Below are 12,756 nucleotides of genomic sequence, written 5' to 3'. Positions count from 1 at the left end.
CTCCATGAGAATTCGAATGCTATTTTTTTCCTATTGGGGGAGATGAGGGCCTCTTCACTTTAACTTGCTCTTGGGCTTAGATCTAAATTCCTCGTCACAATCAGAAGAGCAGAACATTTTGTGTGACTAATGTGACTCACGATCCATTTCCACATTTCATGGTCAGAAATATGCAAGGATCATGCCCTCAAACATCAGGAAGTGTGACCAAACACAGAAGTATTCCGAACTAACAAAGCAACCAAGTGAACAGAAACCAAATAAAGCTAGAAATTCTGTATAAAGGAAATTTCATTTGAAATTACTCATATAGTCCTAAATTATCATGCCATTAAAATACATGAAGGATTATATATTATACATATTTGTGAGTGTATTAATATTTATCTATGTGGTGTGTGTATGCATGACTATAACATGTACCAAGTACACATATTAAGTTGTATTTATATACACATGTAAATATATTTTATGGTTTATTTATCTAGAAACATTCTCTCTATCTTAATAAAAAGAAATGAGTGGATTGTCCTATATAAGAAACTAAAAGTAACTGTTTTAGACTCAATTGAATCCATTGCTGAAATTCTTAGGTGTTTATCCTTATTCATTTTTTTTTCAAGGAATTCTATGTTTTGATGTTTAAAGCTAGCTTGCCTTAGCTATTATTTATTTCATTTTTCTTGTAATAATGTAATCTTATCTAAATAATTTTGTGAAAGATATAATATAAATTGGAGAAAAGACAATATTGTATTTAAGCATCCTCAACAGGGATCAGTGAATGGATAAAAAGATAAAGATTTTAAATTGGAACCATTAGGTATAAAATAAAGATAAGTAGAGAAAAAAATAAAATAAAATAAATCCCTTAGGTCAGTAAGATGACTCAGTATGTAAAGGCACTTTAGACTGCTGTGTGAGTTTGATTCCCAGGACCCACAGGCTGGAAGGAGAAGAACGGCTTTCAAAGGTTGTCTTCTGACCTCTGCACGTGTGCTGTCAGATAGGTTAATGCCCCCAATAAAATATTTAATGTAATATAAAGTTTTAAAAAGTGAAAAAAACTCCTCACTACATGATTGCAAATTAGACAATAGCAATAACTTTGTCATATTTATAGTTCCACATTTTACGTAGATAATATATAGACTGGGTGTATAATACAATTGGCTTCCTTAAACAAATGAATACATTGTGGTTTATCACATTTTCAAGTTCACATGATTAGATTTGCAGCAAATTGAAATTCATATTGCAATAGTACCATCTGAGTAGATTCGACTGTTTTTGCAAGTAAATTTCTGAACTGTCACATCAAAAGAGTTCAAAACCAGACCACAATAATGTGAGAACGGGAAAAAAAAATGGGGGGAGAGTGATTAACTCTCTGAAGTAAGGTAAGATAAGCAATTCAGTTCCTCAACTGGAACACTGAAAATAATCGCATGCTTTAAACTGGGCGTATCTTTTTGGTCTAATCTCAGAAAAATCAAGATTTCACATGGATCCTCCACACTCTCTTACAAACATTTAACATGGTATATTTGGATGGAAGAAACAACGTACTAGCTAAAGTGTCTTTGAAGTCAAAGTCTAGACTCCGTGTAGTTTCTCGCCATGCTTTTAAACCTCCCAGCAGTTTCTTAATACCAGATGTCTTAAAGACTATGTGAAGACATTGATGATACTAAACTACTTCCCATGAGTCCCATTTCTTTCCTCTTCTCATCTTATATTTTGATTTTCTTTCTGCTAATGAGAAGGCCGAGTGGGAAGTGTGTCTGACACCTTAGTAGGGAAGGAGAATGCGGTGTCTCAAGTATAAGCCACGGATCCTTTGGAGTTGACAATATTAAAGCTGTTTTCCACAGAGCATCTTAACACTAAGCTGAAGCAGAGACTGTTGGAGAAAGGAGTACCAAAGAGTGTTAGTTATCATCCATCAGCTGTGGGACACAGCAGTATAAAGGAGGAAGGGAAGCAACGATACGTTGTTGTAGAACCTCCTTATTCAAGTCAACCGGCTGATGGCCTGGACTCATTTGGGCATGGTATTCAGATGATTAGATTTAACGTATTGGGCTAAGTAGGATGCCTTGACAGTGACAGTTCTCAACCCATGGGACATGACCCCCACAGACTCACATATCCAATATCCCACATATCAGATATTTACATTATGATTAGTAGCAGTAGCAAAATGACAATTAAGAAGTAGCAACAAAATAGTTGTATGCTTGGGGGTCACCATGACATCAGGTACCATATTAAAGGGTCAGAGATCTGGGAAGGGGAGAATCTCTGCTTGCTGAGACCCCAACTACACAGGTTACTTTGGGTTCCTATCTGGCACTAGGTGATAACAATTGTCTTTACTGGTCTTGGGAGTAGCCAACTTCATGTCTCTCAAGGAGTGATCATAGTTCTGCCATCTTTGCTCTCTGATACAAAGGTCATGTCCACAATTTCAGCCATCATTTTGTACATCTACCTGGAAGGTAAAGATTCCTGTCTGAGTAAAAAAGCATGTGTCCCTAATGCCTGATTATTCTTCACAACAAATTCTGAATGTCACAAATTTCTTGAAGTTTTCTATCGTCGTCGATCTTTCAGAAGGATCCATGGCCCAATTAAAACCATGCTCTTGATTTCAACCCTACATTTCTATTTTCGCTGCTGGAAGTTCTGATTTTGAAAAGTTGGACATCAACAAAGCACCTAAGCGTCTTTAGAAATTTGGATGCAGTCCTTAGAGGTGCTGCTTATGTTAATATTTTCTGAGTTGAAAGGGATGAGCATGGCTAAGAACCTGAAGGATCCTTGATCAGCTTTAGTGTTTTCCGGGTGGGGACCTTATTCTGTATTATTCACAGTTCTTTTTTTTTTTTTTCACTGTTCTCTTACAGACAATCCACCATATCCTTCACAGCCTTGTGAATCTGAGTGACAAGAAAGAGTGAAGGAGAGATGGAAGGAATCAACAAAATGGTGCCATGAAGAATAAGAGACAAGTGCAGCTGAACATTTTCCCGGTGGCTTCTACTCGTCAAGTCAATCCATTTGTTTGTTAGTTCATTGTTTTAACAAAATTGCAGAGCTGTTTTACGAGTCCCACCAGCATTTGCAAGGCCAGCAGAGATGAAAGGCACCGCAATGTTTCCTGTGGAGGCTGCCTGATGTCTCGCGGAGAAGGTAAGATGTGTTGAATAACTAGGCTTGAAACAATTTTCTGAACTTTCACTCGGTACATGAATTTCCTGTAAACACCCCCCCCCGTGTGTGTGTGTGTGTGTGTGTGTGTGTGTGTGTGTGTGTGTGTGTTCAATACACTCTTCCATCATGTCCTGTCCGGAGACTGGAGGAGTACATTTTCTTTTTCCCTGATGAGAACATTCTATGGATCGGCATAGTTCTCATAATAATTTAAAATTGTCCCTTTACTCTTTTCTTCCAACTGATGAAAACCTTTTTGAACCTTGAGAATGAAGTTTGAGTCAGGCTAAATCCCAGGTTCATGTTTCTTGGGAGACATCAAGGCACCCTGAATATGGTGAGTGCTTTAAATACCTAAGCAACTGACTCTACTCTGGAGAAGAGTGACCATGGATGAAATAAAACGCGCACTGAAAAGACGCCAGTGCCAGTTACCCTCAGGAAGCAGTCTGACACTTGCTTAGGGTGTGGGGCGTTTCTGGATCTCCCTTGCCTGATTCTAGAAGTGTGTTGCACTAGATATTTTTCCCCTAATGAAAATTTCTCTTTTAAATAAAACAGAAGACAAGAAAGAAAGTAAAAGCCTGGCCACTTGCCCTATCCGAATCACCCGCCCAGGTTTTATAGTCACATAAAATAATTTCCTGAATGCAGAAGATCAAATGTGATTGCTGCAAAGCCTCCAGATGCTCATGATGTTCGCTGGCTCCATTGACAAAAGTGACTTCCCACGCTTTGCCCACAGAGGGCATCCCTGCGCATTGATATGTAGACCGAACGAACGCAGCTGCTGGAAGCCTCCTCCGTCCGCTCTTTTTTCCCCCCTAAGCTTCTCTAGGCCCCCGCCCCCCATCGCGTGGATTCTTTGCCTGATCCAGTTCGTTTCCCTCCGGTCTCCACATTTTCCCTTCCAACCCTCCACTTCTCTGGATCAATGGATAGTAAGGTTCCAACTCTCAGCTCACACACCGCTGGCGGACACCCCAGTAACAAGTGAGAGCAGAGCGCTCCGCCCGGCACTCCCCCGCCTCTGTCCCCTATCCGTTTCCCCAGCTCTCAGAAGCCAAAGGAACAGCATCACCAGCGTGAATTTTTTCTCTCCAACTTTATCCAACCGACTACAAGGAAGAAGCTTCAGCGTTCTAACGCATGGCCAGCCACGGGATTGCTTTGCGTCTCCTCTCTAGCCCTCCTGGATATTCCGTTCATTGATGCCTCACAAGCTCCACGGAGAGCTGTCTCCCCTTCCCTTGCTCTCTTCGTTTCCTTGAGTTAGTTATCCAAGGTGCTATCGGGATTCGGGAGCTCTTGTACCGAATGGAACTTTTTGCTGCCTCTTCTTGCTGCTGATTGTGTCTCTGGACAAGGAAAAAAGGCTTCCCAGGCAGAAGAGGCGCAGGGGAGGTGGAGAAAGAGGTGGAGGAAGAGGACGAGGAGGAGGAGGAGGAAGCCGAAGGGGCTCGGCGCGGGTGTGTGCATGTGTGCATGTGTGTGTGAGTGCATGCGTGTGAGTGCCACCGCTGCCCAGGACCCCCGGCCCCGAAGGTGTTGGCTGAAATATGGAGAATAGTCTTGGATGTGTTTGGGTACCCAAGCTGGCTTTTGTACTCTTCGGAGCTTCCTTGCTCAGCGCGCATCTTCAAGTCACTGGTAAGAGCTCTGTTCCTTTCTTCTCTACACTCCCCCACCCCTTACCCCCTTCTTCTTCTTCCAGTTTCATATGGAGAATAGAATTAGAGTGTAAGAGAAATAAAATATTCGGTGCTCACTCTGCCCACCGTTTCCTCGCAGATGATAAAAGAAAAAAAGACTTTTCCCCCCTGGGGGCGGAGGATACTGGTGGGTTCGAGGGCATCCTTTCGCGTTTTTCTTTCAATCTGGTGCTTTTCTCTTGCATCTTTGCTTTTGCAAATACTTGTGTTGATTTGGAGGACGAGCTTGCCAAAGTGATGGGGACGCTGTTGAAAATAACTGGGTTGTATCCTCAGAGCCTCAAAAACCTAGGAAGAGGGATGTGGATGGGGGAACAAGAGCAAGCAGAGGATGACATCCAGGGAACCTAGAGCAAGTCTGTGCGGGATGTAGGGCTAGGGTTGTTTGTGTGAATATGTGGGACCCTAGGTTTGCATTTCTGTACTTGCTGATTGCTAATCAAAAGAGGGACAGAACGGATGTATGTTTGGAGTACTTTGAATGAGTGCATAGCAGTGCCTAAAGAGGGGCAGAGCTGCAAGGAGAGATGCATATTTGAAATTTTAACGGTAGGCGAACGTTGTTTGCTAGCTAAGTCTCCAAATATCTCCAAGACACCTCCAAACTCCAAATGATTGATGTTCTGGGAAACAGGCCTCCTGGCCCTGGCACTTGGCAAGCGTAGTTTCTAATTAAAAACGACAAAACTGTTGAGGGGACTAGATGGGGCTAAAGAAGGAGAAAGAAGGATCTGAGGGCTGCAGTCTCCGAATGCGGAGCTGCGGTTTCTGTGGCCAAAGGAATAAAAACCAGCGAAGTGCTAAGATTTACCGGTTTTGCGGGACGCCACCACAAGTAGGTGGGCACTGGGTATAGGGAGCCTGTCTGCTGGGGAAAGACAGAACAGCTGCTGTGTGAGCATGCAACTCCCTCTGGAATCGACCTTTCCTCAGATCCGAAGACCGCCCCGGCTGGGGCCAGGAGTTGGACAGGAGCGCCCCAACCTGCGCCTTGGAAATTAACACGGAATAAAATTAAATCACAGCAGCCAAGTCCCCAGCCTCCCTAGAGTCCTAAACTCCGGCTGTCTGGTACTGGCTGCAAAACCAAGGGTTGCGAATGCTTCACGGTGGCAAGGGATTCAGGCCATGAAGCAAGCGCCCAGCCAGCTTCGCCACTAGCCAGCAGGATTAACGTGAGCACACACGCGCTGGGCTTTCATCCTTCTCTAGGCAGCCAGAGCTAGCCAGCGTGTGTGTTTGTGTGTGTGTGTGTGTGTGTGTGTGTGTGTGTGTGTGCTTGCTGTGTGCACTCCTCTGATGCGCACCCTCATCACAGTTGCCCGCCCTACCTCCTCCCTCTGGGCGGTCCCCTCCTCCCTGGCTCCTCTCTCCCAGAGCTTTGTCCTCCGTAATTATTCCCTTTGAAGGTGGGAGGTAGGTGTGAAGAGGCAAGGGGTGAAAAGTGTCTTCAAAAATTCCCTCCTTAAACCGCAAATGCTCACCAGTGGAGTAAGCAGAACCTTCCTTGTGCCCAGAAGATTGACTTGTGCTCTCTCTGGCACTTTGGGAGCATCTGGACAGAAAGAGGGAAGTTTAGAGACATTCCCTGCTAAGCAGAAAGCCCACAGAAGAGAGAGGGAGTAAAGATTGAGGCTGATAATATTGAATTAAGTAAAGTGTGCAAAAATGGACAGTGTTTTCTGTTACACAACATTTTGAAGCCATTCCCAAATGATTACTACCCGGTACCGACTGGTGGTGGATGAGTGGATAGATCAGATATGTCATATTAATCTCCAAATTAAATCTTCCATTCACTTAGGTTTTTTTGCTTGTAGTCAGTTGTTTACTACTGTTTTATTTTAATTCTCGTCTCAAAATTTTCTCTTCATAGACGATTCTATGCAGAAAAAATTTAAAGAATCCTAAACAAAAGTATACACGTGTAAGGAAAATACCAATGGATAATGCTTGCTGATCTTTGTTCTAAACTTCTCTACATTTCGAAATTCATTTTGGGGTCTTTGCGCATGAAGGTGATGTGGTTTGTGCAGGTCCCCGGAAAGTGGGTGGTGCACTTTGAAGATGTTGCTAATTCAGCTTGCTCCAGGCACCTTTGCTCGTTTACCTGAATATTACCCTTTTCCTTAGTAGCAATTTTTGGGAGCATGGCACGGAAGAAGCATAGTTCGCTCTAAGAAAGGACCAGTAGGAGGTGCCCTTAATAAGGCCAAATGTCTAGTTCATCGGCATTGAAATTCCGACTCAGCAGAAGGTTTTTAAAGACTTTGTTGATCGGTAACAAAGGATTATGGAGACCAGCACAATAGGTTTGGTCCTTCCCCTCTTTCTAGGCAAAACGTGGAAGTTGTCGATTTGAATGTGATTATTATGCCACGACAGAAAGGACATCCCTGAACAGTGTCTGTGTGGAGTGAGGGCTTGAAGCTGAGAGCAGAAGAGAGTGTCTTTTTAGTTTGCTCTTGTGGGGTGCCCTCTTCTTTTCTTTTCCTTTTTCCTTTTTGTTTTTTCTTTTTGATGTGAGTCCTGTGCAGAGGCACCAGGTAGAGTCCCAGGATTTCAGGTAAGAAGGGAATTTCAGACATTAAGGAATCCCACAGGAGGTTTACCCATTAATTATTTAATTATTAATATATGTTTGTGTTACGTTTGGTGAGAGTTTATGCACTCTAGACATAACGAAGTGAGGCTTGTTATTGGCTCTATCCAGCCCCCTTTTTACTCTGACAGCCACAGTAGGTCAGGTGCTCCTTCTGCACTTGCTGCTCTATGGAAGGGGGGTGTCAGGACCTGGGGTTGCCTGGGTAAGCAGGCCCTCCTCTGTTCTGCGTGTGCTGCAGTATAAATCACCAGTGACCTGCCACAGTATCCATTTTCCACCCTGCAGCAGCTGCCCTCTGAGTGATGAAGCATGTGAAATGGCCCGCACATGTTATATGTGAATATATTAGGCTCAGTGCATTTGCTTTAATGCTCTTAACAGCAAGGCTACTGTGAGGGCCTGATAGACACTTTTTTTTTTCCAGGAAAAGATTTATAACTTCTTAGTGCGTGTGTGTGTGTGTGTGTGTGTGTGTTTGTGTGTGTGTTCCATTTACTCCCCGCAAGTTAACCTCTCTGCAGACTTCCTTGCTTCATTGGGGAGGATGAACTTTTGTCTTGAATGGAACACAGCCAGACTGTTCCTTTGGAGTCTTGTCTAAGCCAATAGGAATCTGGCATTTGGAGTAGGGGGTTCATTTGAAAAGCTGGGATAGTTCGCTGCTGTTTTTATTGCTTGTTTGTCTCTAGAATGAAGGAATAATGCACCATCGAAGGGAATCCCAGCACAGTTACCTCAAAGACACTTTTTATGAGAACGTTTCTCTCTTCTTGGTTTATGCCTCCCACCGTATATATTCAACATTCTAGGATTTCTCCTACGTATGTGATTGTTCCTGAGATGTTACTAGCAGCACACAGTAATGCCAAGTAATGTAGGATGATCTCTGTCCTCGGCACACAGACTGCTTTAAATCCTGTCATCTTGGCCCTGTTTGTCTTGCTGGCCCTGAATGCAAAGAAGAGCTGAAGTTTGTGAATCGCGTCCTTCCTTGAGAGACTGTCCTAAGATGATTGTTTAGAGCAGATAGTCTTACAATTTTATGAATAATTTTACCATCTTAAACTATGTATATGAGACTTTCTCCTCAGGACTTTTCCCTGTTAGGTTAAATAGTAAAGGATATGGTTGCCATGAATCATTGTCTTTCATTAAAGCATGATGGTACTTGCACAGAAAGCAGCTTTTCCCAGTCCCTGCCTTCTCCAAGTGTGTCCATAAGGGCGCTCATGACTTCATTAGTGACATCGTGTTGGCTTGTGTCCAACTCTCCCCAGTTGCCACAGACCTGGCCTGGATTACCATCAGAAACTCATGCCAAATTAGAAACAGGTTGCTGTGTCTGGGTATTTGTTGCAAACGTATCTTCTCAAATGATACGTTTTCATATACCTACACTGATAGTCTTTTAGATGACCCGTATATGTAAGTTTCAGAAAACCTTAGTGTTGCTTGGGTTAAAAGAATAATGACACAAAACCACTGAGGATTGCTTGATGAATTGCTGATAAAAATCATCATATAATAGAAAATATCATAACCTCTGAAATGGAATGGAGAGTATGGTGAACATTCAATTAATAAAATATAAACATGATGTTTCCTTTTCTGTCTTTTCTATGACAGTTTGACAGAACAGAGAAAGTCTTGGGAATTTCATGATCCTATTGAGTCCTGGCTTGGTATCATTGATTCAGGGTTGGAACACACCAAATTCAATATTTGGACAATACCCCACGAATTTTTAAGCGACCTACTATGGTCTGCTTTCTTCTCTGTTGGCTGTCCCTAGAGAATTCAGCTGCCTTCTCTATATCATAGTATGATATCAAGGCCACCCTCTAGATGCAACCCAGTAAAGCCTTTCTTATTGAGAAACCAAGCCCTTGTTCCGTAGGCATTCTGCTTAGCCATGTTATAATTACACTTTGGAAGACTTGGGATTTTTTTCTTAAAAATAATGTTTAAAATATTTTTGAGTGCTTCTTTCAGTGAAGAATAAACTACTCAGAAAAGAGCTAAGCAATACTGTTAGACTAGGAAGCTCACCTGTTGCCTCCGAGCCAGGACTATCAGCATCCCAGAGTTCACAAGCTTTGAGAAAGGAGTGAGCCCTCTAAAGTAGTGGGTGATGCTAACCGAGGCAAGTGATTTGGCCACCCTGTTATTACTAAGTTGAAATAGAGAACTTCATTCTAAGTCAATACCTACTCTTTTCAAAATTCAGAGCATTTCTCAGTGTCCTTCTAATATCCATGGCATTGCCCTGTCCCAATATATTTAAGATACTTTCCCTCAAACTAAGACCGCATAAAGTGGATATTCAACTTGCTGATGAGAAAGGATAGGTGATCGGATTGTTTTCTCTGTAGACCAATAAAAAATTCATGAAAGAAAATTACATGTTATATATGCCAAATGAGCAACAGCAAAAAAAAATAAGTGCAAATTATTATGCACCTTTATAATCACAGCACTCAGGTAAATTGCAGCACAATTTCATACCGCACATTTCCTTCTCCCGCATGAGTGTTATCTCCCTCGCTGTGTGCTTCTGAGGTTCAGCACTCTACTAGTGTGAAGAAACACAGGTTGGCTGATTGGTGATCAAAATTGCATTAGAGCTCTAAAATTCTCTGACAAATTTAGCCTGAGGTTTAAAAATCCCCTTTAACACAACTCTTAAGTAAAAATATTTTTCCTTGATAGTTCAGAAATGTCCCAACTTTATGCTATGGTATGATTTAGAAATATGTAATAATGTGTATGACTGAACCCACTTCTATTTTTATTATTGAGGATAACTTGCCAATGGTCATATGAGTATATATTGCTTTCTATGAACAAGTTTTTTTTTTTTTTTTTTAACAACCGTAGTGTTCATAGCTTTCATTTCTTGGGGGGAAAGTCTGGCACAGAAACACAGATTTATTGATTATATTTCTCTAGTATATATTCTTGCATAGAGCCATAGAAATCTTGTGGCTATAGTTCTGCAAGATCAGTCCTTTCAAACACTCCAGCAGAACATAGATGGGACAGATGTTGAGGTGTGCCAACTTTAAGCCATGGATGTGTGCCTGGGTGGCAGCTGAGTTGATAGGTTCAGGTTGCTGGGACAACTACCCTCAGGTGAGGGGTGGAGCCAGCTCTCCCAGGTTCATGGTAGTGGGTGGGGCTAACTTTCCCAAGTTTGTGTGGGTCAGCTCTTCTGTGATCCTGCTGCCTCTGTCTCCTTCAGCAAATCCTACCAGCGTGCACCACCACAGCTGGTGCTGTAGCTTCTCTTGGATACCGTTTACACAGAATTCCCTGGGCATTCATTGCAGTTTAGAAATTTTTTCCTTGTTTTCTGTAGTTGGCATTTCCTTAGGCTACCAACAAGCTCCCAAATAAAGACATGGAGACTTATTATGAATTATGAATGCTCAGACTTAGCTTTGACTTGTCCCACTAGCTCTTATAATATAATTCGTTTCTCTTCATCTACATTTTGCCTTGGGCCTTTTTGACTTTCAACTGTATGTCCTACTTTCCTGCTTCCTCTGTGTCTGGCTGGCTGACTACTGGGACTCCCTGTCATCTCCATTTATTTCTTCTCCGAGCCTAAATTCTTCCTGCTACTTACTCTCCCTGCCTGAAAGTCCCACCTATACCTCCTCCTTCTCCATTGGTCATTCAGCTTTTTATTAGACCAATCAGTTGCATTAGGCAGGCAAGTTAAAACAGCAACACAGGTTAACATAATAACAAGTGCAACACATCTTTACGTAGTTGAACTAAAATTTCACAACAGTTTTCTTTTACATGCAGATCTTAAGGAAAGGCAATTTCCAGACTATCTAGTACAAACACGTTCTGTTGAACTTGTTGGCTCTTTAGAATATATGTAATAAAATATTACCCAGTTGAGTTGTAAACTGATAAGAAAGATTACCAATATAGTTTTATTCTAGGTTGTCTAAAATGTGCTTAAATCTATATTTACATTTTCATAGGAACATAAAATAATTAGATGTGATATAAATGATGCTGACTCGGGCCATTTGTTTAATAAGTGAAGTTTCATGTTGGGATTTAGATTTTAACCAATAGAGTTTAGAGAAATTTTTCCACTCATTTGCTGTTTAAGGTGGAGAATATGATTTAGCCTGTTTGTCTTCTATTCAGGTCATCACCCTGATACCATATTTACATTACACTGATTGTTTCAAAAAGCCTGAAGATATACATTGCTTTTGTTTAATTTAGGACACAAGTTTCTAGTTGTGACATATTAAGAAAATTGATACTGTATTCAGAAAATATCTTTTCTTTACATTTTTATGTCTAGTTGAAACTTTTCCCTGTCCCTTTTTTTATTTTATTTTATTTTTTCTCAGTTTTATGGAGATTGTCTTTCATGCAAGAAGACTGACTCTAAATTGGGACCCAAGTTCCTTGTTAAAGGAAAGAGCCCTAATTTATTTAATTAATAGGCTTGTGGTGTTTCTGAAATCTGATATATTAATTTGGATGTCATTTGTTTTTCATGAAACATAAGTTTCCATGTTAATGGAGGTGTGAACCACAGCAATGTTAGTGTTTTCTTGGTTACAACATCACATAATTTACTTGCATTATGAGCTTCACATATATACATATAGTGTCTGGAGTAATTAATAGTAACACTAAAGATAATAATAGTTATACAAAACACCATTGACAGGTTTTGTGTGTGTGTGTTAACCTTTTCAATTTGTAACATTGCCACAAATGCATCTTTCTTTAACATACTGTTTTGTTTCCTTGCGTGTGCTTGTAATCAAAGAAATACATTTTTTATTTGCCTTATGGCTAAACATTAAGTATCTGAGAATACCTGTGTACGTGCATATGGCTACACTCAATCCCTCTACTGTGTAGTATCCATGACATTAATTGATTATAACTAACCTAAGCTGTTGTTGACAGACTCTTTTGAACTCCAACTTTTCTGTTATCTATCTTGATGGTTTCAGCATTTTTCTAGACATTGTCCAGTAAAAATTAATCACCATTTCCAGGCATCCATGTAGGTATGGAAATTCTGAGCCATATAATGGACATCTTTATATTAATTGTCAATGGCATACCACATTTATTATAGCCCCACACCAGGAACATATGAGCATTTTCTTTGTTTCATGTCTCCACCAATACTTGGTATTTTCATTTGCCTAATTTGCCTTCATCTGGTGGATG

General features: G+C 41.1%; 1 protein-coding gene across 1 annotated transcript in view; it reads left to right on the top strand.

Annotated features, from left to right (window-relative positions):
• Positions 1–4,775: 4,775 nt before the first annotated feature.
• Positions 4,776–12,756, top strand: part of LOC126507301 (netrin receptor DCC-like) — a gene marked incomplete at its 3' end in the record, with an annotated part of 711,778 nt that continues 703,797 nt past the window's right edge. Inside the window, exon 1 of the mRNA XM_050151578.1 lies at positions 4,776–4,866. Coding sequence (XP_050007535.1) covers positions 4,776–4,866 — 91 coding nt within the window. The remainder of the gene's footprint in view (positions 4,867–12,756) is intronic.

Source organism: Alexandromys fortis, unplaced genomic scaffold (assembly GCF_014885135.2).
Source record: "Alexandromys fortis isolate MF-2015 unplaced genomic scaffold, M_Fortis_MF-2015_v1.1 scaffold_71, whole genome shotgun sequence".
In the NCBI taxonomy this organism is placed as follows: Eukaryota; Metazoa; Chordata; class Mammalia; order Rodentia; family Cricetidae; genus Alexandromys; species Alexandromys fortis.
This window is presented reverse-complemented; position numbering and strand designations above follow the sequence as displayed.